This window comes from Passer domesticus, chromosome Z (assembly GCF_036417665.1).
Source record: "Passer domesticus isolate bPasDom1 chromosome Z, bPasDom1.hap1, whole genome shotgun sequence".
In the NCBI taxonomy this organism is placed as follows: domain Eukaryota; kingdom Metazoa; phylum Chordata; class Aves; order Passeriformes; family Passeridae; genus Passer; species Passer domesticus.
The window spans coordinates 25,808,852-25,829,926 of NC_087512.1; the positions used below are offsets into that span (position 1 = coordinate 25,808,852).

The window sequence follows — 21,075 nt, forward strand, 5'->3', positions numbered from 1 at the left end:
CTAAAAGCAGACTGAAGTAAAACTGGCGGTTAAGATAGGATGCTAAGTAGTTTTACATTGTGTGAGAGACTGCAAAAGCCTTGGAGCACTGAGATGAGGTTAACTTTGGAAGCAGGCCTCCCCCCTTCCACAGGCTAGTAAGCAAGGTGAGCCTGGGGCCAGCAGTCATCCCCAGGCAGGAGGACAAGGTATGGAATTATCAGTGCTAGGGGTATCACTGGATACACCACTGTCACTACTCTGTGTGCAGGACAAGGTCGACCTGACAGGAATGAAACTTGCACTGAGGCAAGATAGGATCCCATACCATCATCTTGTTTCAGCAGATATCATTGTACAATATAAATCTTCCCTAACCAAAGCCAAAGGGAGAAAGAGGATACGACCTTGAAAATGGTAAGCCATGTCTAAAGGAGATGGAGAGGATCACACATCCGAAAAATGCCCCGAGTAGTAGCCAAAGCTCTCACTGCACCCCAGAAGGCAGCTGGAAGGAGCAGGACAGGCCCTCTACCACAGCTTTTCCCAGGGCTGTATTCACTTTATGAGCAAGATTCACATCAAGGACAAAAATTGTCCAGTGTCTTTGCACTGGCACACCCAGTGTACTTGTACACTCCTATGAGAAAGCAAATGGTCTCCCAGCTGCACTCTTTTCCAGGAATCATTGTGTCTGCCTAGGAATGTCTGTGCTGGAGCCTGGCAGAGCCACATCCTCCCAGGTCAGCACCTGCTATACCAGGCTTCTGGTATCACAGCTGGTGGTGGTGTGTATCCCTTTGCTGGAGCTGCTGCTCCCTCCATCAGGAAGGTTCAGTAATGCTCAGTTCACTGACAGGGCCTTGCAGCAGCTGGGGAAATCAAGGTGGTCAAGAACCGTGTGGTTAGAGGCAGCTGGCGCTGAAGTGCTTGCAAGCCTCAGTGCTGAAACTTCCACACCAGGCAGCAGAACGGGACTGGTGTGCTACAGGGTAAAATACATTCAGCACACAGAGGAGAAAGGAGGTAAAGAGAGAAGCAAGGTGGTACCAGAGTCAAACACACTATTTTAATTTTTTTTTTTCTTCTAGGGTTTTAAAACATTTGGGAAACCATTATCAATGGTAAAAGTACAGCACCAAAGTTACAGCAATTCTAGAAATTCTGTTCGAGACAGGTGGTTTGATCTTGCCAAACAGGCCCCAGCAGAAGGTATCTCTAATGCTGCAGTGAGCTAGTTCTCCCCCTTGGTCAAACTGCCTTATTAAGCTTTGAGGAGAATAAATGAGTGCCAACAGACTTCTGCAAACAAGGGGAGAAGTTCTGGTGTCACAGCTCTGGCTGTGTTTAGCACTGCTTGCCAGTGTCTTTTCATTAACTCTTAATTTAGACTGTCTAAAAATATGTCACTAAGTCATAAAATAAGCTTAAAACATCACAATTAAGTCAATGTGTTTTCCATGGTTTTACTGAAACTGAAAAAGTAGTTCTGTACCAAAAGGCACACAGTTTAGTAATAATACAAAAAGGTAATTCTGCCAGACAGAATGTCAGTTAAATCCACTGAAATGAACACTGAACCACCATTTATTGCCAGACCAGTGTTAAATAAAAATCATTGAATGAACACAGAAATCAAGTCATTCCAAATTTCCTTAAATAAAAATAGTAGCAATTAGCAACAATACTGCAGGAAGATAAACAGTCATGGTATTTGCTATTTACATGCCATCATAACATGTTTAGCATGTAGTATATCTTCATGCTTGCACATTACATTTATGAGCTCATTACAATGGATATTAATGTGTAAATGTACTACAAAGCAACCCACCATGATGTATATCAAATCTGCATGTTAGAAGAGCACCGCTACTAGACACCCGTTTAGGAATGATGCCGCAGGAAACCCAGCCCAATCCACTGATTCCCCCCACAAAAAGTCAAACAAGAAAAGCCAACACCAACCAACCAAAAAAATTATCAAGTATATTAATAATTTTCCTCCTGTGATTAACTAGGCAGGGCTATGCATTTAGCAGTATTCCCAAAGGTGAATCAAACCAGAATAAATCTGGGTTTTCTTTATTACAGTAAGAACACCTGAGACTGCTTCACTGGTCCAAATACAGTATTTTATTACAAAAACTGCTTCTTACATTAACATGTCATTTCATTGAATCCCCTTAATTAGTACTTTTCATTGACAAAAAAACTAAGATTTCTTTTTAAAATAAATATTCCCCTCCTCAGAAAGAAAGTTCAAAAGGAAATTAAAAGAAAAAAAATCCCCTCCGTTTTCTTTTTAAGAACAGTGTGGTTTTCTGGCTTAGTTTTATCTCAGCTGAAACGGTGGATAAACACCTATTCTTGGAGAATAAGCGTTAAACACCTTATAAAAATCCCCAACATAAGGTACACAATGTGTATATATGTTCCTAAAGAGACTTTTTGTTAAGTAAGTGTAAACATCTGTTCTTGACTCTTGTTTCTTTGAATGCACTCCTATCAAATAATGTTTGAGAAACTACATTTACTTAAATACCTGTCTGACACATAACTGTTTTGAAGTTACCATTTCATTTTTTCTACAAAGTACCAAAACAGTTGAAGACACTGTTCTTCCCTACTTCAGTACAGACTATATTTAACAGTTCAGAACTTTACAGATCACAAGTTTTACATAAAGGAATAACCTAAATTGTGGTGTTAAACAATTAACACTGCTTAGCTGAAGCAGCAGCAAATTAAGTACTATATATAGACAGAATAGAATATAATATTTCTATTAAACTAATATCATTCAATTAAACTGTCTGATAGCCTAAGACCTGTTTTACATGTGGACAAATTAAAACTGGGAGTTCATAGAAAGTAATTAGGCTTGCCATCACTTTAAAAAACATGCTTGTTTAACCAGAAAATAAAGATGGCAAGGACCAGTGCATTCAATCCAAGTTTACACCAACTTCTTTTGTTTTGTTACTTTAAACGTACGAAGTACATTACATTACTTTTCAGTTTAGTAGTTACCAGGACCTTATTAGGCAAAATAATCTCAACCTGTAAAAATGTAAGACTGACTCTTCAGAAAATGATGTGTAAGAGTAAGAATTTGAAAGCCATGTTCAAAACATCTGACAGGACTTCTTTCACAGTCTGTAACCACTGAAGAAGGTCAAGCATAGCTAGTTTCAAGTCTTGATCTCTTAGTTTCTCTTACACAGCAATCATTGAGTTGAAGGCAATCTTTATTCTAAACTTCATAGATTTTGGTTTTTTTTCCTTGTGCACCTGGTCAGTTACTAAAACAATTCTTCATTTCAAAGCCATTTTAGTATTCAAGCTGCCTTTTTAGTGCAGGTTCCTTGAAGATCCTGTAGATTTATCTTTGACCTAATAAAACAGCAAGACAACTAAATTAGATTGTTAAAATGTTACACTGTTTTTATGTGTAGCAATTAATCACATAATCATGACTGACTCTCCTGTACTTGTAAGAGGATCAAAACAGCAGAGAAATACACAATTTTTTCAATTTTTTACCTGTTGTGGATCATGTGGCTTTTGACTAGATGCCCTGCTGCAAGAGCAGCCATTAGTGACAATTCCCCTGCCATCACTGTAGCACAAACAATTTTAGCAAGCTGACGGGCATTTTCACCAGGGTTATCTTGGCTTGCACCTTGAACCCCTAACATCTGGAAAAAAATACAAGGCAGTATTATGCTATGAAATCTAAGTCAATTTATTATATATTTGGTATTAAAATAAGTATTTCTACATTATAGCCAATTAGTCTCTTTAATATTATTAAGACATTATTAAGACATAGTAAATGTCTTAAGCTTTAGAAACTGGATAAATGAAAATTCATTAGACATTTCTAACATTGTTATATAAAATACACCAAGTTTCCCACAATATTGCTTGCACACCACATGAAAGCAACCTTTGATTTAAGAAGATAAGTGGCTTTAAGCTTTGAGAACTATACCTGCAAACAGGCCTGCTGTGGGAGCAGGTTGGTGCCTCCGCCAACAGTCCCTATTTCTATGGAAGGCATCGTGCAGCTGATGTACAGGTCTTCGTTGGTGGAACCAGTTCTCTCCATCAAAGTGATGCAGTTGGAGCTGCCCACATTCTGCGCAGCATCCTTCAGATCAAGGAGAAGAAACAACAATCCAGACACTTAAATCAGTGTTTAATTAAGAATTACGGAAAATGCGAACTGGTGTAAAACAAACCTACCTGACCACAGGCAATGTAGATTGCTGTCACAATGTTTGCTGCATGTGCGTTGTAGCCACCTATGCTACCAGCCATCGCAGAACCCACCAAATTTTTGTTTATATTAACTTCCACCAGATCTTCTGTAGTTGTTTTCAAGACCTAGAAGAAGTGATAGATACACTTTCACTACCCTCTTCCTCAGGCAGGAGTAGAAATACTCTATTTATGGTTATTCATGGCCCGCACCCCTTGTTTGCTTCTGTATGGAATTTGACTCAATCATTGTCCTGGATACCTTTTATTTTTGTTCCAAAGGAGACTTTCAAATGTAGGATGTCCAAGTAACAATAGAAAAGTCAGTACAAAGGGCCTGGACTTGCACAGGTAAGAGAAGCTCACAGCTGGGTAGTCCATTTCAAAGTCTCCCTTATATTCACAATGGAACAAGCAAAATAATCTTGACAGGAATAGCCTATTAATTCACCTTGACATGATTGTAACATTCCTGTCAAGTTGTTCCAGACACTAAACTCCTCCCAAATTTGTTTTGCATATGAATTTGGAGCCAAACTGAAAAGTACCAACACAAACCACTCTTCTACATAGGTAAATAAATACTACAAATAGTAATATAAAATTAAGTGGCACATTTATACTATAGTGACTGTATTTTGAAACTTTCAAGTAAGATTTATACTGAATTTAATCTAAAAAATTATGAAAGATGGTCTGAAGAGATACTGTTGTTGAGCAAAATTTAAGATATTTCTACACAGCAGGAACAGTATTTACAGACATCTGCACCAAGTCTGCAGTACTGAAAAAAATGTGACATTTATGTATTAAGAGTTCAATACAAGTAAATGTGGTGACATACAGGGCTGGGATTTGAGGAAAACCTTCCCAAATTTACCTAAAAATTATCAATGCCCATGATGAAAGGACTACCTCCCCACTACTACCCTGGAATGAAATCCTGAGGTTACAATAGATACTGCCAGTGACAACAATTTGAAAAATAGTATTCTACCCAAGAAGACATGAACTATGCCAATGTATAAATCCATTCTGCACACACTGTTAGAATCCTGTGTCCAACTCTGTACCCAGAATTTTAGACATGGTAGAACTGTAAAAGATGCAGAGATAAGGATGTTCAAAGACATACTAGAAGTCTGTTTACTCATTGCTGATAGAGAAACTAGTACTTTTCAGTCTGAAAATGAGAATAGCTGGGAAGGTGGACAGGCTGCGTCAGAGCTGCAAAATCTTGAGCAGTTGAGTGAAGATAACAAGTCTTAAGCATTTCTCCCAGTACAAAACTGGGGCATCATCAAATGGAATCAACACTGAGGTAATTCTCACACAAGCCGAAACTGGACTGTGGAATAATGCCCAGAATACTACTTCTAGAAGTTTACAGAGTTTCCCAGAAGGGACTGGACAAATCACTAGGGGAAAGCAAGCAAAAAAAAAAAAAAAAACCCATCCAAAATGCAAACACACATCTTAAACAAGTGTTACAATGTAGTGAATTCTTCCCTGGATATTGTCTCCCATGGCCAGTGCTGACAACTAGGTAACAGCCAATGGATTTTATCTGACACAGAAGCCAGCTTCTGAACTCAGGTGGAAGAGGATCTAAGACACTGTTGTAATGGAGGACAAGCTGGCCAGTGAAAACAACTGGCATTGCTTATAAAGCAATACCCTTGGTCATGCAAGATGCCAAGACAGCTTTGTGGTAAGTAAACCACCCAATTATCTGTTTCCATTGCAGGAGGAAGCATATAAATATTGAAGAGAAAGCCAGGTGCATGTGAGACAAAATATGAGTAGAAGGATTAAAAGACTGGGCTTAATGACAGGCAAAACACAACATGTAAACATTTGTCAAAATTTGGCATAATTTTTCAGAGGTTAAACATGAAAATCCTAATGCCTTCAACTAGATATGCATCGTTAAACACATACACACTATTTCACACTAGCCACAATGAAAAAGGAAGTAACTACTTACTCAGAGGAATGGCTTATCCTACAGAAGTACCTGTAAAGATGTGTAAGAACTATCCTTACCCAGAAAACAACTTTCAGTTCAGATTTCTGATGTAAAGTAAGCATCAGTTTTGCAAAATATATGTATTTTTATAAACAAGAGAGCAGACACTTACTTCTCTAACAACCTTAGCTGGAATGACTGCTTCACAGACAACAGACTTCCCTCTTCCTTCTATCCAGTTTATAGCAGCAGGTTTTTTGTCTGTACAGTAGTTGCCACTGATAGCTATAACTTGAAGGTCAGGAAACTCTTCATTCAGCCTCACCAGTGCTTTTTCAGTACCCTGTTAAGAGAGAAACAGTTAATAGGCTAGGTTTATCATTATGGGTGTAAAACCAGCTATTCAAGCACAGTGGAACAGTATTCTAATCAGATAATCAGTTACAGTGGAAGAAAAGAACACAATATAATGAAGAAACAAGAAATTGGAGGGGGAAAACCACAAACAATTATGACTATCTTTTTTCTAATCACTTTGGGAATTATATTGGGGAATAAGTGATTTTTCCCAGTACATTGATTTTTTCCCAGTACATGCAGACTCCCTGGATCCATTCTAGGTACATGGACATATGGTTACCATACTGAAGATATAAAAGGAACTAAGTTAAACGTTACAGGCATGGAATTAATCAATTTTGGATGTAGTGGAAAGAGCTTCTCTATACTAGGAAATCAGACTAGAAAATCTGCTATATTATGACTTGTCTATGATCAGATCCACATTTATAATGGTTCTGACTGCCTAATCCATATGAAGTTTGAGTCTAATGTTGTTCATTCCTTACAGCATAAGCCATCCCAGCAATCTAAGGATCACATCTCAAGTTCTTCTCCATGTTTGTATAAAAACAAACAAGCAAAACTAGAGAACATCTCTCTGCTGCCACTCCTAATTCTTTATTAACTAGGAAGTGATAAACACAGTAACAGAATAATTATTGCTGGGTAAAATCTCTGGCTCAAAGCAACAGTGCAACCAGCTTAGCTTCTCCTATTACCAGAAATACTTTCTTTAAATAATTATGAAAAATATAAAAAAAAAATTGACTTTTTACTTTCATCATTCTCTTCCTAGTTTTGTCTTGGCAAAATCAAACATTTTTATTATTTTGTGCAAAGACCACTGTGTCTTGTCTTTCAGATGTCACAGGTTATTAGGCTATCTTAAAAAGGAATACCCATTTTTAAAAAAATACTTAAGGGTACTGGTCCTTACTTTTGAAATCATATTCATTCCCATTGCATCCCCTGTTCCAGACTGAAAACGGATATAAAGGTTACGACCAGCCAAACTGATGAGAAGTTTTTGTAGGCGGGCAAACCTGCAAGAAAGTTTAACTATTACTTACAATCCTCATGGGAACATTAGCTTTAAGTGACAAAATTACAGTAAATCTTCGCAAATTGCACTGCTAAATACAGAATCATAGATTCCTTTAAGAATCAATTGGGAAAGAGCTGTAAAACCAACAAGTCCAGTCTTTGACAGACAATCATCTTTCCAACAGGACCACAGCATCAAGCGCTACATCCAGTCATTTCTTGAACCCTTCCAGGCATGGTGCTTTCTTGAACAGGTACTACAAAAATATTCACTGTAAAAGTGTTCACTGCCTTTTTATTTTTTCTATACCTGAACTTGAAGAAATAAAATATCCTGAACTGCTAACATAAATTTCATTCATTTCTATTCCTTAAAACATCTCACTAGCAGATATAAAGTAATAATGAGGCCTTTGGAAATTCTGATGTAAGTTTTACAGCAAGGCAAAAAGCATGCTATCTTCAACAGTGCAAGCTGCACAAGTTACTCGAAACACAGAAAATACTGCGTTTAAAAAGCAGCATGAGCTGATTTTGGCCAAAATACAGATGTATCTTTGGCTGACACTTGTTAAGAATCACAATAGGTAAGAAAATCACTCTCTCAATCTTCCTAAAGCAAGAAGGTAATCATAAGCCCTAGAGAAAACTCTAAGGCTTGAAATAGACTTATTCTTACCACTGTTTTACATTTTTTTAGCATTTTAGTTCTAGCATTAGTTTACCTTGTATTGTCTGAAGCCTCACAGATTGATTATATTATCATCTGAAAGACTTAAGACCAAACTTTGAGGTTTTTCTTCAGCACAGTAACTACAGTTAGTTATTCTGCCTTGTAAAAATCAAAATAACTTCATAGGACTTTTAAAAATTGCTTAGACAAATTAGTATTCTATTAATTATATGTAGTATATATCTATTTGTTGTTAATACACACAGTTTACCATTATCTGTGAAAAAATGTTTATTGGTAGCCGTGGCACACTAGCCAGAGTGACGTCTGTCCTGTTAGATACTCACAACATTGGGATAGCTAAAACAGAGATGTAATATCCTCTACTACAGTACACCAAAAAAACAACTGAGATCTTCCTACCATCCACAGAAGTCTTATGTCTGGAAATGAAGCTGGAACAGCCATTATACTAACCTACTTGTGCTGTCAAAAGCTTCCTTCATTATTTTAAAACCTTCGGGGCTTTCAAGCCAGACTTTCACCTCTGCAGCCTGGCAAGCAGTGGGCAACCTTACAACAGGTCCTCGAGTCATCCCATCTGCCAGAATGCGGCTACTTGCTCCTCCACCAAGCTAAAAACCAAAGCAGAAGGGGGATAAAGTAAGATTTCTGAAATTTTAGTTTTCAAGAAATAAAAAATATGCATTATATAAACCTGAGTATGTTTAGGTTTATATAATGCATATTTTTATGCATTATATTTATGTATGTTTATAATACAGGAAGTTTTCTAAGTTTTTAAAGTCACACCATACTTACACATATTGCTCTACATCCTCTGTTTGTGCTTGCTACAAGACACCCTTCTGTTGTTGCCATTGGCACCTGAAACTCTTTGTTATCCAAAACCAGAGGTCCTGCTACGCCTACAGGTATAGGCATATATCCAATCACGTTTTCACAGCAAGCTCCCATCACCTTACAGAAACCATACAAAACAATCATTCAGGTTACATTCCAGTGGTACAGTACAGCAATGCTAGATACAATGCCTATGACTACACCAAGGCATCTTTGTAAAACACCCACAAATTTACCCATAAAGCAACTCATTGCCACCTCAAAAAGTTAACAGCTACAGCTATCAACAGCTAATGCTATTCAACACTAGGCAGATGTATTGAATCTGGTATAGTAATAAATGTTACTTAAATAACCTTTAAGTTTTAAAATAATTTTAAAACAATTTTCCATTTTAACTTGTGCTCAAGGTAGTATTATAATTCAATTGAACTCTGGCTCAGTATTAGTAGAACTCTGCATTTCTTAGATAAGTCAGTTGCATACTTTGATAGGAAATACTTTTTGGATAACTTACAAAACTCATGCACCACCCTAGGTTTAAAAACATCAAGAGCAATTAAAGGTGGTGCCTCATGTTTGCCTGTTGTTTTTTTCCTTCTACATCAGTTTTGATCATGCTTATTTGTTAACTCACATACATGACTATGGATTTATTTCATAGAAACATAGACTTGTTTGGGTTGGAAGGGAACATAAAGACCCTTTATGCCTTTATGCCAAAGACAGGGACACCTTGCACTAGCCCAGGTTGCTCAGAGCCCCATCCAGCCTGGCACTGAACACTGCCAGGATTGGGCCATCCACACCTTCTCTGGACAACTTGTTCCAGTGTCTCAACACACTCACAGTGAAGAATTTCTTCCTAACATCTAAATCTGCCCTTCTTCAGCTTAAGGATGCTCCCCCTTCTCCTTTCATTACACATCCTTGTGCAAAGTCCCTCTTCTCTCTCTTGTAAGCCCCCTTCAGATATTGGAAAGTGCTTTAAGGTCCTCCGAAAGCTTCCTCTTCCAGGATGAAAAACCCCAACTCTATTAGCCTGTCCTCACAGGTGAGATATTTAGCCCCCTCATCAATTTAGTGGCCTCCTCTGGACTTGTTCCAACAGATTCATGTGTTTGGAAAATAGTCTTACAGTGAGTTCTGCTTGTCTACTTTGTACTTACCAAAGAATAATTATAATTCCTATAAGGAAGATACTGCAAAGATGAAGGTTCAGGAAGTTTCTTAGATAACATCTGTCTGCGAATGGATACACCTCGCTCCTGGGTTTCCATCAGGGTTTCCAGTTTGTATGCAGGAATATGCTTAGCATTAACTAAGCTGATAACCTCAGCATCAGTAAGAAATTTTGCTCCTTCCTGGAAACATAAATGGTGGAGAGAGAAAAGAGAGACTCTCCTGGTGAAAATCCTTTCACATATTTCTAGAAGAAGAAGAGTAGCAACTTTACTTTGTTAAAGGGGTCAACTGCCAACACATGATCAAAAACTTTCATGATCAGACACCAATTCATACACGTACATGATGAAGCTCCAAAGACTTGGTATGTTACTAATGACGAAGCTAATCCCTACTCACACCCTTCTCAACTGACTTGAGAAGTAACTCATTAAAGGGCTTTGTTTTAATCGTGACCTCCACACCCCCCCACGTTATTAAAGCTGTGTAATTTCCCAAAGAATTATATTACAACCAATGGGATTATCTAAAAGCTGGAAAAAGAACTCTAACAACTCTCAAATCAGATGTTGCAGTAGAGGTTAAATAAAAAAGGTTTTTTTCCATACCTGTGCATTTCCAAGTATACGAACACATTCCTCAATAGAACGTGGTTCTTTCGGTAACTCAATCTCTTCCTCTTTTCCACTAAGATATGAAGAAGTTTCCACAGGGCTGGAATTGCCAACCACAAATGTAGCCTTGGTTGATAACTCTGCTAATACAGGTTTTATGACTTCAGCTGCACGGAGATAATAAAAATGAACTCCAGTTTACAAAATCCTGAAGTTTTGATACCAAATATAATATGCCACTAAAGATTGCACAATTTGTTCCAAATACTCATTAATGGGTCCAGACTTTAGAACTATAAAAATTACCTACCACTTTCATCTTTGGGAATGAAAGCTTCTTCTCCTGGGTTAGACTTCTGATTGTTTTTCAGAAGTTCAGTCTGCTTCCTGCAACAATTTTCAGGGACCTTTTTCTGTACCATCACAGGAGACGTTATGGGGTTCTTCAGTGAGAGGGTAGATTCAGTCTCCGCTTGCTCAAAGAAAATGTATTTGACAGCAAGGAGAAGCGCTAATCCAAGCGTGATTACTTGCTCAATATCCATACTGGCCATTCTAAAAATGATTAAAAAGTAAGTACAGAGTACATACAATTTGTTGCTTAGAACAGCATTTTGACATTTTTTGCTTCAGAAAGAGTAATAATTCCATCATCACATGGTTACAGAAATTCCAGTCAGAAGATATTTTCTATCAGGACATTGAAGTATGCTAGGCTAGGGTGGAAAAATAATTCTTCATACTACTATCAACATGAAAATCTTTAGATGCCATTGAAGAGTTACATAAATCTGGTTAAAAAGCAGACCTGGTAGGAAAAATGACTGTAAAAGATTCACTGATAGCTACATCAAATTGATTTGACACCTGTCCCCCAATGACAAGACAAAGTTTTATTTATCATCCTCTACCAATTATGACTACTATGATGAAAGATGAACTGGTAAGATGGGACAAAATCCCTGTGCCTATACCAGAAAATTCTGACTTCTCAGAAAAAAACTTGAACTGAGCTGAAGGAAAAGCCATAGTATAAAATGGGGTTTGCACCATAGGCACTTAGGTATGAACAGTCGGAAACTCTGTGTAAGTAATTACTCTAGTGCAGTCTTAAAATTATTTCCAGTATGCTGTGAAAGATGCTAGTGGGAAAAGACAATGTTTTGATGCATACAGGACAGCTAGCTCTTGATCATGTCCTTGATTATTTCAAGGGTTTGGACAAATGGCTTAATATTGACATTTCTTCTGAATGTGACCTCTTGTTCCAAGGAGTCCTACAGTGGTCAGACCTGTAAGTCTGCAAGTCTTGTGACCTAGGACAACAAGCTTCTTGCTTGGCAGCAGTAGAAATACAGCACAATCACACTTCTGTGAAGCCACCCACCGAGAAAGGTAGAACTGCCACAGTGAAACATTAGGTTCAATTCTCTTTGGTGCATTCTCATCCAATCCCACTGAATTTTCAACAGTACTGTTTTGAGCAGCTGGTTCCGCTATCCAACGACTGTGGGCGTGAACAAGAACCAAACCCAGTGACTGTATAAAAAACACAAAACAAGTATTAATTTTTCAAATGTAACTTGGTATCTAACCCACTAACAGTAAATATTGTCCTCTTTCTGTTTGGATTTTTTTGATGTTTTTTCCCCCCATGCTTCCCATGCCTCTAAAATCCAAAAGCTGATTTTCCACACCTCTCATTAACATCCTTTTTGGCCTACTGTGACATTGCTGTATAGTAGCTTTGGATGTGTCCCACCCACATTTTTTCTCTCAAGAAATAAGCAAAGGAAGCTGAGGGTACTGCAGGGGTAAGAGGGAGCATACATGAAAGAGCCCTGAGTGCTTGGCAGAGAAACAGCATAAGCAGGAAAATAACAGGTGTTGATATAGGGGATATTAATTAAAAACTATCACTATAAGTCCAACTAATGGGCTGCAGAATACAAGTCTGTAGGAAACAAAAGCTTGATTTTTGCACCAGGACACCTCACTGATTGCATCACCACGGGTGAGAAAGAGTCACAAACCATAATCATTTTGACCCTCTGTGTCACAGGATTAGGTTTATTCTCTTCTTCTTCCAGAACACGAGCAAAATGACTAAGCTGCCATATAGGGCGCCCTTCACGACTCTCTCTTGAAAGCTGCAAAAAAATAACAAGAATAGGTCATATATATCATCACCTATTAGAAGAACAACAAATAAGATTCCACATTACATTTTTATTTGGTTATTGCCAAATTACCAAGAGTCTGTAGTTAAACTTTCAATTGTGAAAGACCCTGGACAGACAATAAGTTACAGTTTAGTATGCTTTAGATCACAACTACTACTGAGTGTGACTCATTTACAGTGATATTTACATGTTACTGTCTTTCAAAGTTTACTTTGAAAGGAAGATGAACATGCTGGCATGTAACTCTATGATGAAAAGTATAGTCTACAGAAGCACAGGCCTGAATACTAAACTTGAGATTGTCTTGAAGTTGGTCTTACCTCTAATACCAACGACACACAAGCTGGAAAGAAGGTCATGAAGACAAAGTAGTTGGCAAGAACAGACATACAGCCAAAGCAGCACATAATTTCAAGCTGTCGTACACCTAAATAAAAAGACAGTTTTTACATTTGAATATGAAATTGGCTATAGTTGAAGAAATGCTGCTGGACTAAGAAAGAAATCATTACTGACATTGCAGATTACAGAAAGAACCATCAAGATTAATTAAAAACAAGCATCTTAAGGCCTACTTATTGTACATTGGCTTATTCTAAGCACAATGTGTATTTATGTATTGACAGAAAAGTATTTTAAGGTGTAATTCTACATAAATACAAATTAAGTTCACCAAGATTTTAAACTTCATAATGAAAGCTTGAAACTCCTTACTTATTTGCGCAAAAAACCAGCCAACATTATGTACTGAATTCTCTTTCCAAATATGGGATGTTCAGGCAAGAAGTGTACACCCCACCTACTTGTTCACAAGTATCCAGAAAAAAGCCATGCATGTTGCACATGCATTACACAACTGCCTTAGTAAGGAAAGAGCTAACAGTATAAAATGTTTTAAAAAACTATATACAAGACCAAAATGAGCTTTTGCCCCTAAGATATATAAAGAAGAAAACAGCTTATTGATACACAATACCCTGAAAGAACCAAAATTATTTAAAGAGCAAGTGCTCTTCGGATAAGAAGATGCTGTTAAGGTATGCAATGTAGTTGAAAAAAAACTCAAACCAAATCTTATGAAAGCAGCTGCACAGAAGTTCATTCCTACTACACAATGCTCAAGTAAAGTCATTACTAGTATTTCAAACTTTGGTTCAACATGTATATACTAATAATATTTGCAACAAACCAGTAAAATAAACAAATTAGGAGACAGATAGATAAATAAATAGATTAAGTAATTCCACTCTCATGGGTAACACATATTATTTGAAACTCTCCATATCCTAATGTCTCTCAAAAAGCCTTTTTTAACTTAGACTGTATGGCTCACCTGACATGGTACCAACACCGATTACAAGACACTCCACAAGTGCATCCAGGGTAAATGTAGGGCCTAATATTGCCATCCCACGTGAAATATTTTCTCTTACTTCATCCTAGAAAGAAAAATTTCTAGCCATTAACATGAAGACAAAAACAAAATTAAGTTAGACATAACACGACTAGTAAACAGAGTAGTATTATGGTGGTAAGGCCTTCTAAAACATTTATTGAAAATTAACTATTATGAGAAAGCATACAGAGTATCTATTCTATTTCCTCTAAGTTATTATACTTTCACAGTCTATTGACACAAAATTATTTCATTTTGATGAATTTCTCTACCTTTGCCTCATCGGTATTCTAAGCTTCTACAACGGTGACGGACAGAGACACTAATTACAGTAAATTCAAAAGAACACCACTTCTAAATCTGAAGACATGAAATAAAAGTCACTTGTGTCATGACATTTCAAAATTTCTTACACTCACATATCTGTACTCCAATTACTATTACTTTAGTATTTTATATTTAACTCTGTAGACTCAGCTGATAGAAAAGTGGTCACAAAAGGCACTGAAGCTTTCTGCTGGGGAAAAAAGGATTTCCTCCAGAAAGCAGGCATGATAGACTCTATAGAGTTTGCTACTGTTTTCCTGGTGATGGTATTTTTGGGGCTGCAGAGTGATAAACAACTATAGAAGAAATCTTTTTGTAAAATATTCTCTTAAAAATTAGTAAAAAATTCTGTACTTGCAGTAATTGTAAAATAATATAGAATACATTATATTGCATATATAGAAACTGTACATTGTAATATACACCAAATTAAAATATAACACATTACGTTCTGTCACAATCAGTACGTGCAAATGCCACGTACAGTATTTTGTAAGCACAAAATACTGTCCTTGATATACTTTTATTTCAGAATTTGGACTATTAGTAAACAAACATTACCAGGTATGACAAGCAAGATGTCCTGTCAATCTCTCCTACTGTGTTGTGTTAAATGTATTAGAGCATGGACGTTGTTGACCGCACATATGCTACATTCATTCTGCTAACATTTAGCCTAAAAATATGCTTTTTTTAATAGTAACAGAAAAACACTGGATGTGTCTTTAGATACCTTTCTGGGGATCCTAGAAATTAACTTTTTTACTGTCAGTAAGCATTTTAAGGAAGACTGTCTAGGAACTCTAGCCTCCGTGGAACAGCTGTAAGCATTGCTGGTTGAAAGTTCCAATTTAGTGAAGTCATGCTCATACACACAATTAACAATGCACATGGCTGTGCACACTAGTTTTACCATATTACTATTCACTTGAAGACAAGAGAACACCATCTGGATAGAATCTGATCCTTTTGTTATTTATGTATCCCCAAGACATTATTTCCCAGTGTGTCTCTCCACTTGGATTACTCATACAATTATAAAATGGCTTGTCTTGAAAGGGGCCTTAAAGCTCACCTAGGTTCTAATCACCTGCTATGGGACAATGTTCTATTCTGACCATTAAATTAAAAATCTCCACTGCAAGACAAACAAAAAACGCAAACGTTCAATTCTGAACGTTAAGTTAAAAATCACCATTGCAAACAAACAAGCAAAAATCCCAAAGTAAAGCACCAACCAACCAAAAAATCCTTAAAAATAACTCCCCTGACCTGTGAGTTGGAACTGAGTGCAAATTTGGCTAATGCACTTGCTCTTGACAAATCAATCAGAAGCAGGAAGAATGGTAAAGCTTCACTGAAAAAAAAAAGAGACACATGTTAAAATTCAAGGTTTATGGTACAGGAAAAAAATGTAAGCATGAAATCCACAATAACAATTCATTACTTACTTTAAACCTGTCAGTTCTTTATCCAAGAAGTGAATTACCACTGTACTAAAAACAAAACTTGAGAAGATTGTGAAGAGGCCAGCAATACCTTGAAAAAACAAGAGAATAGGAAATTTTTCATTTATATATATTGGAAGAGGAAAAGGAAAAAAAACTAAAATCCCCCACTTTTAGATGAATCATGACAATGAATGATAATTCTTGTCTCAGTGCATTAACAGCAGCTGAGATACAAACTGAAGTAGATGTTATTTTTATAGATATTAAAATCCAAAATCTGTAATTCAAAATAAGACTCAGAAATAAAAGCCATAAATCTTAATTTATTTTAAGTAAAATTAAAATTGGCTTAAACAGCTCTACAATTTTAAGTATTTCACATAATAAACAGTTATTTCAAGAATGACGTTTTCAGTGTTTATATAATCCTACACAACCTCTCACTAAAAAAATAGTACTTTGATACATGCAAAACATTTTTTCTGCAATCCATAAAATAATTAAAATAATGCTGTTGTGAAAATAAGGATTAAAAAGTTAGTATTTGTTACTAATTTAGGTAAACCACTTCCCCCCCAGTTAAAACACATACAGGAAATACAAAAGCCAGATACAATACCTAAAATGTATTTTGATCCAAGCTGCCTTAGGTTCTGAAACTGGAAATATATATAAAGAATTGCTATGCAACGTGTGATTGTCAGGATGATGATGTCACTGCTCAGAACATCCTGTATGAAATACAAAGCAATTTAGTTAGCTTTTACACTATAGAAAGTCCATTGTCAAATGCTAAGTCCATTGTGAAGCTGCTTTAAAAATGAAGTTCCAGAATAAAGTAAGTATCACTGCTAGTCTTGCCTTAAAAACTAAAAATACTAAAATGCTTAGTCATTAGTGCATCACTGTTTGCATACAGCTTTAACGTCCAAAATAAGAAAAGGACATGAAGAAGCTTCTCCATGGCTACTTTACTTCTAGTACATCACAGCTTGATCATATTCTATAAAAAACCCTGGATCTACTGATTAACACCAAATACCATAAAATTATTTTAAATCCTTACTTCTTCAAGTTTGGGGCACTCATAATTCCAGCCACAGATCTTATCATTCCCAGTGAACATCTTCATAGACATCATGCAGATAGTGAGAGTCACTGTTCCCACAATGACTTCCCATGGATGAGAGGCTACAAAAAGGCCATGCATTCGGAAGAGTCTGGACAGCATTTTCAAGGCTGTTTTTCTACACTTAGCAAACCTGCAGCAAAGGAATATTTCATATAAGTACAAGATTCAGTGAAAAAGACACAGCGCTACGCTTTCCTGCAAGACATCCTTCAAGAAATAAAAGCAAAACCACTTAAGGCAGAGATGAGTAAAGAAACTGATCTTTACCTTTCCTTCAATCTTCCATGTAAAACACATCTATTTCTAATATTCCAAAACACAGTATGATCTGCTCCTGTCTTCTCAACCTTTTTTTTTGTACTACCCATCTTCCTGGTTTCTTCTCAGTTTTTGCCACTGGGATTCGGTCACCCATTAGAGTATGGTGGTAATAATGCCAAGGTAGAGGGTTCAATCCCAATATGGGCCATTCATTTAACAGCTGAACTCAGTGACTTTTATGGGTCCCTTCAAATCTGAAGATTCTAACAGTAAAGCCTCACTACTCTCATGAGATCTCTTAAAATCTTCTATCATATTTGACTCAAAATTCTTATTTTTACCATCTACATAAGCACTCACCAGATTCTGTTATTTTTCTGTACTCGTTCTTCCTGTCAAAAATACTGATGAGCTATAAAAATTATCAATTAACCATTACTGGCAATACTCAACAGCAGGAATTGCGATGTTATGTTTCTGACTGCGTCTTCTCTACTTTCTGTTCAATATAATTCTATGATACAAATTAATTACAATTCAAAAATATTCCTCCTCCGTCTAAAGCACGCAAGCCCTCACATAACAGTATTGTGGCAGTTCACTTCTACCCTTTACTATTCTATGGTTACTGGTGCATTTTATCATTCCTCTGCTTCCAACAGATAACGAACATTTACCAGAAATGTTCACAGCTGTCTTTCACATAACTAACAACATGAATGTTCAACACATCCTTCAGACCACATCCCCTGGTCTATCTGCTCTGTGTAGCTTCTTTATGCAAGTCAAAGATCTTTACTTACATTTTACGGCATAGAAATAAATTGTCATAACACTCTTACATTCATTAGTAACTGGACTTCCCTTTCCTCATAAAAATAACAGCTTACAAAACTGCACTGTAAAGTTCAAAAAATGCTTAATTATGCAAAAAATGCTTAGCCTGGCTAACAGAGACAATCTGCAATTTACATGTACCAACCTAGTACTGCAAGATTTTCATGGAGGCCTGAGGGCTCTACATACCACCACCTCAAAGAGGATAAAAATAATCCATTTGTATTGCCCTAAATCCATCCATAGGGTTTTTGCTATTACTTCTTTTGCTTGGACATCAAAAATCAAGCCAACATTCAATGGAGAAAATAAGGGACAGGCAAATCTATCTGCCTAAGTGCTCCTGAAGATACCAGAATCATCTTGGTTTCCTACCAATACCAATCTGAATCATCTGAGCACCAACAGCAATTATTTATTTTTCTTTATCCTTCCACAGTGAAGGTGTGGCAGGATGTTTGTGGCTCATGGAGCCAAACTGGGAAAATAGTTGAGAAGATTGCCTACCTTAAGAACAAATAATTTGATTTCCAGACTGAATGCTTTTTAAAAAATAAAATTAAAAACTAACCCACTCCTTTTAAAGCTGGTATTATCCCTTCTTCTTCCCTATATCATATACTTTTTATTATGTTCTGTAAATTTGTGTTCTTGCAAAGCTGTTCCACACCGGTATTATCATTTCTCCTCAGCACAATGGCAGGTATGGTTTAATTAGGAAAACTGAAATAAAAACCCAGCCAGAAGAATACCTGCACTGAAGATTTTGAAACCACACCAAAAAAAATATAAAAGCCATTACATCATACTCTGAAAACACAAATAATTTTGAATACCACTCTATTTCAGGAAAATCATAACTAGCAGTTACTACAGGACTCTCCAGAGTTCCACCAGTCCTGAACCTAGTAATACTGCTAATATAACTATTTCAGCAAGTTGGAATGATTATCTGACAATCAAAAACCAATTAGGATGGCTAAAAAAAATTCAGAATCTCTTACTGAGAAACAGTTTTTCCCATTTCTAATCAAAAATGGTAAAAGTAAAATGGCTTCACATAATTAATTGGGGGGGGGGGAATGCATTAATTAAGTAATTAATTAAAATAATGATCCATGGCATCTTACTTGTATTATTAACTGCTGCTATCCTGAAACACAGGATGCCTCATCACTCATCTTGGGGTTAACTGAACCATACTAAGTCCTAACATCAAAAGATTCTTTAAAGTTTTTGTGTTGATTTAACTTGCCCAAAGCGCAGGATGCTTTCTACTATGCAGTTGACTTTTCTAGAAAATAATGATGATTTCACACACTGATTCCACATTACAGTGCTGTAAAAAAAATTCAGTGCATAACATCAGCTGATATTTCTGCTTAAAATATTTATGCACACACACTGACTTCTAGCTTGGAATTAGCAAGACATAACATTAAATATAAAGCTGAAATTTAACATCTGTGCTATTGAGTTTCAAAATGGTGGCTCAAAAGGGATGTTTTATAAATCCTGTTTGCCTTTGTTTTCAATCAAAAACTTCTACGAGGCTAGAAAAGACAGCAATCCATTCTGGGAATAAAAACAGATACAAATACGCATTTTGCAAATACAATGCAAAATACGAACAAACCCCAAATGTGACCCCCTCAAAAATTAGCCATAGCGTAAAAAGCAAACTAGACCGGTTGTACGTAATGGTTTACAGCAATTACCACCCACGTAACAGTACGACTTGCCTCTTAAACGCTAAAGGTTTGTTACACAGCTCTCACTAACCTCAGAGCAATCCTCTGCACCACCGCCTATCCCATCAGCACTAATTCCCCATCTCCGGCTATCTGACTCAGCAGTACCCGCAGCAATCGGGCGGCAGTACAGCCGAGAGAAAACCCGTGCGGGCTCAGCCGGAGCGCCGGCAGCACGGAGACCCTGGCACACCGCAAGAGGGGCTTTTTTCCCGTGAGGGGGAGCCCACCGCCTCGCAGGCCCGGCGAAACGCGGGCAGCCCGACGGCGTCAGGCAGGTAACGGGACAGCGGCACGGCACCCGCCGCACGCCGCCCAGGGCGGCGCCGAAGCGCGGCCGCCGCCGCTCCGGCCGTGCGGCGACAGCGACGCTGCTTTTCCCAACAGGCACCCGGGGCCCGGAGCCGGCCCGCCGGACGCGCGCTGCCAGCCCCACGCACCCCCCCTCGCCCGCAGCCCCGCCGGCCGCCGCTCACCGCCGCGCTCCAGCCGCGCTCCGCGCTCCGTCCCGCCGCGCCCCGGACTGCCCGGCCGAGCCCCGCTCCGGCCCCGCTCCGTCCCGCCCGCCCCGTCCCGCGGCCCCGCCCCGCCGCGCAAGGACACGCCGGCGCCGCCATCGCCCGATCGCGCGGCCAATGGCGAGCGCGCGCCACGCCCCGCCCGCGCGCGTCACCCGCCCGGTCGCCGCGGCAACGGCCCGGCGAGCGCCGCGCGGCCCCACGCGCCATCAGGAGCGGCGAACACGCCATCGCGCCATGGGCCGTCCGCCAATGGCGTGCCGCGCTCCCCGCCCCGCGCCCT

General features: G+C 38.1%; 1 protein-coding gene across 2 annotated transcripts; it reads right to left on the reverse strand.

The window, feature by feature from the left end:
* Window positions 1-1,431: 1,431 nt before the first annotated feature.
* Window positions 1,432-20,849, reverse strand: HMGCR (3-hydroxy-3-methylglutaryl-CoA reductase). Of its 2 annotated transcripts, none has more exons than XM_064405581.1 (20): window positions 20,751-20,849; window positions 17,360-17,555; window positions 16,913-17,024; window positions 16,294-16,381; window positions 16,115-16,199; window positions 14,453-14,558; window positions 13,440-13,546; window positions 12,970-13,086; window positions 12,324-12,475; window positions 11,247-11,491; window positions 10,931-11,103; window positions 10,307-10,501; window positions 9,096-9,254; window positions 8,751-8,908; window positions 7,494-7,599; window positions 6,387-6,557; window positions 4,231-4,371; window positions 3,977-4,135; window positions 3,526-3,680; window positions 1,432-3,375 (listed from the first exon to the last, which is right to left on the reverse strand). In XM_064405581.1, the coding sequence occupies exons 2-20, from the start codon at window positions 17,522-17,524 to the stop codon at window positions 3,321-3,323; spliced, it is 2,649 nt and encodes an 882-aa protein (XP_064261651.1). In that variant the 5' UTR covers window positions 17,525-17,555; window positions 20,751-20,849; the 3' UTR covers window positions 1,432-3,320. The 2 variants fall into 2 exon arrangements, with proteins under 2 accessions (XP_064261651.1, XP_064261652.1); XM_064405582.1 differs by lacking the exon at window positions 20,751-20,849 and adding an exon at window positions 20,306-20,431.
* Window positions 20,850-21,075: the final 226 nt, after the last annotated feature.

Excerpts from the sequence above, each read along its gene's own strand:
- HMGCR (XM_064405581.1), bottom strand. The coding sequence starts at position 17,524 with ATGCTGTCCAGACTCTTCCGAATGCATGGCCTTTTTGTAGCCTCTCAT. Across the intron at positions 13,547-14,452 it reads CGGTGTTGGTACCATGTCAG|GTGTACGACAGCTTGAAATT; the intron begins GTGAGCCATACA and ends CTTTTTATTTAG. Across the intron at positions 3,681-3,976 it reads CACAGCAGGCCTGTTTGCAG|ATGTTAGGGGTTCAAGGTGC; the intron begins GTATAGTTCTCA and ends ATTTTTTTCCAG.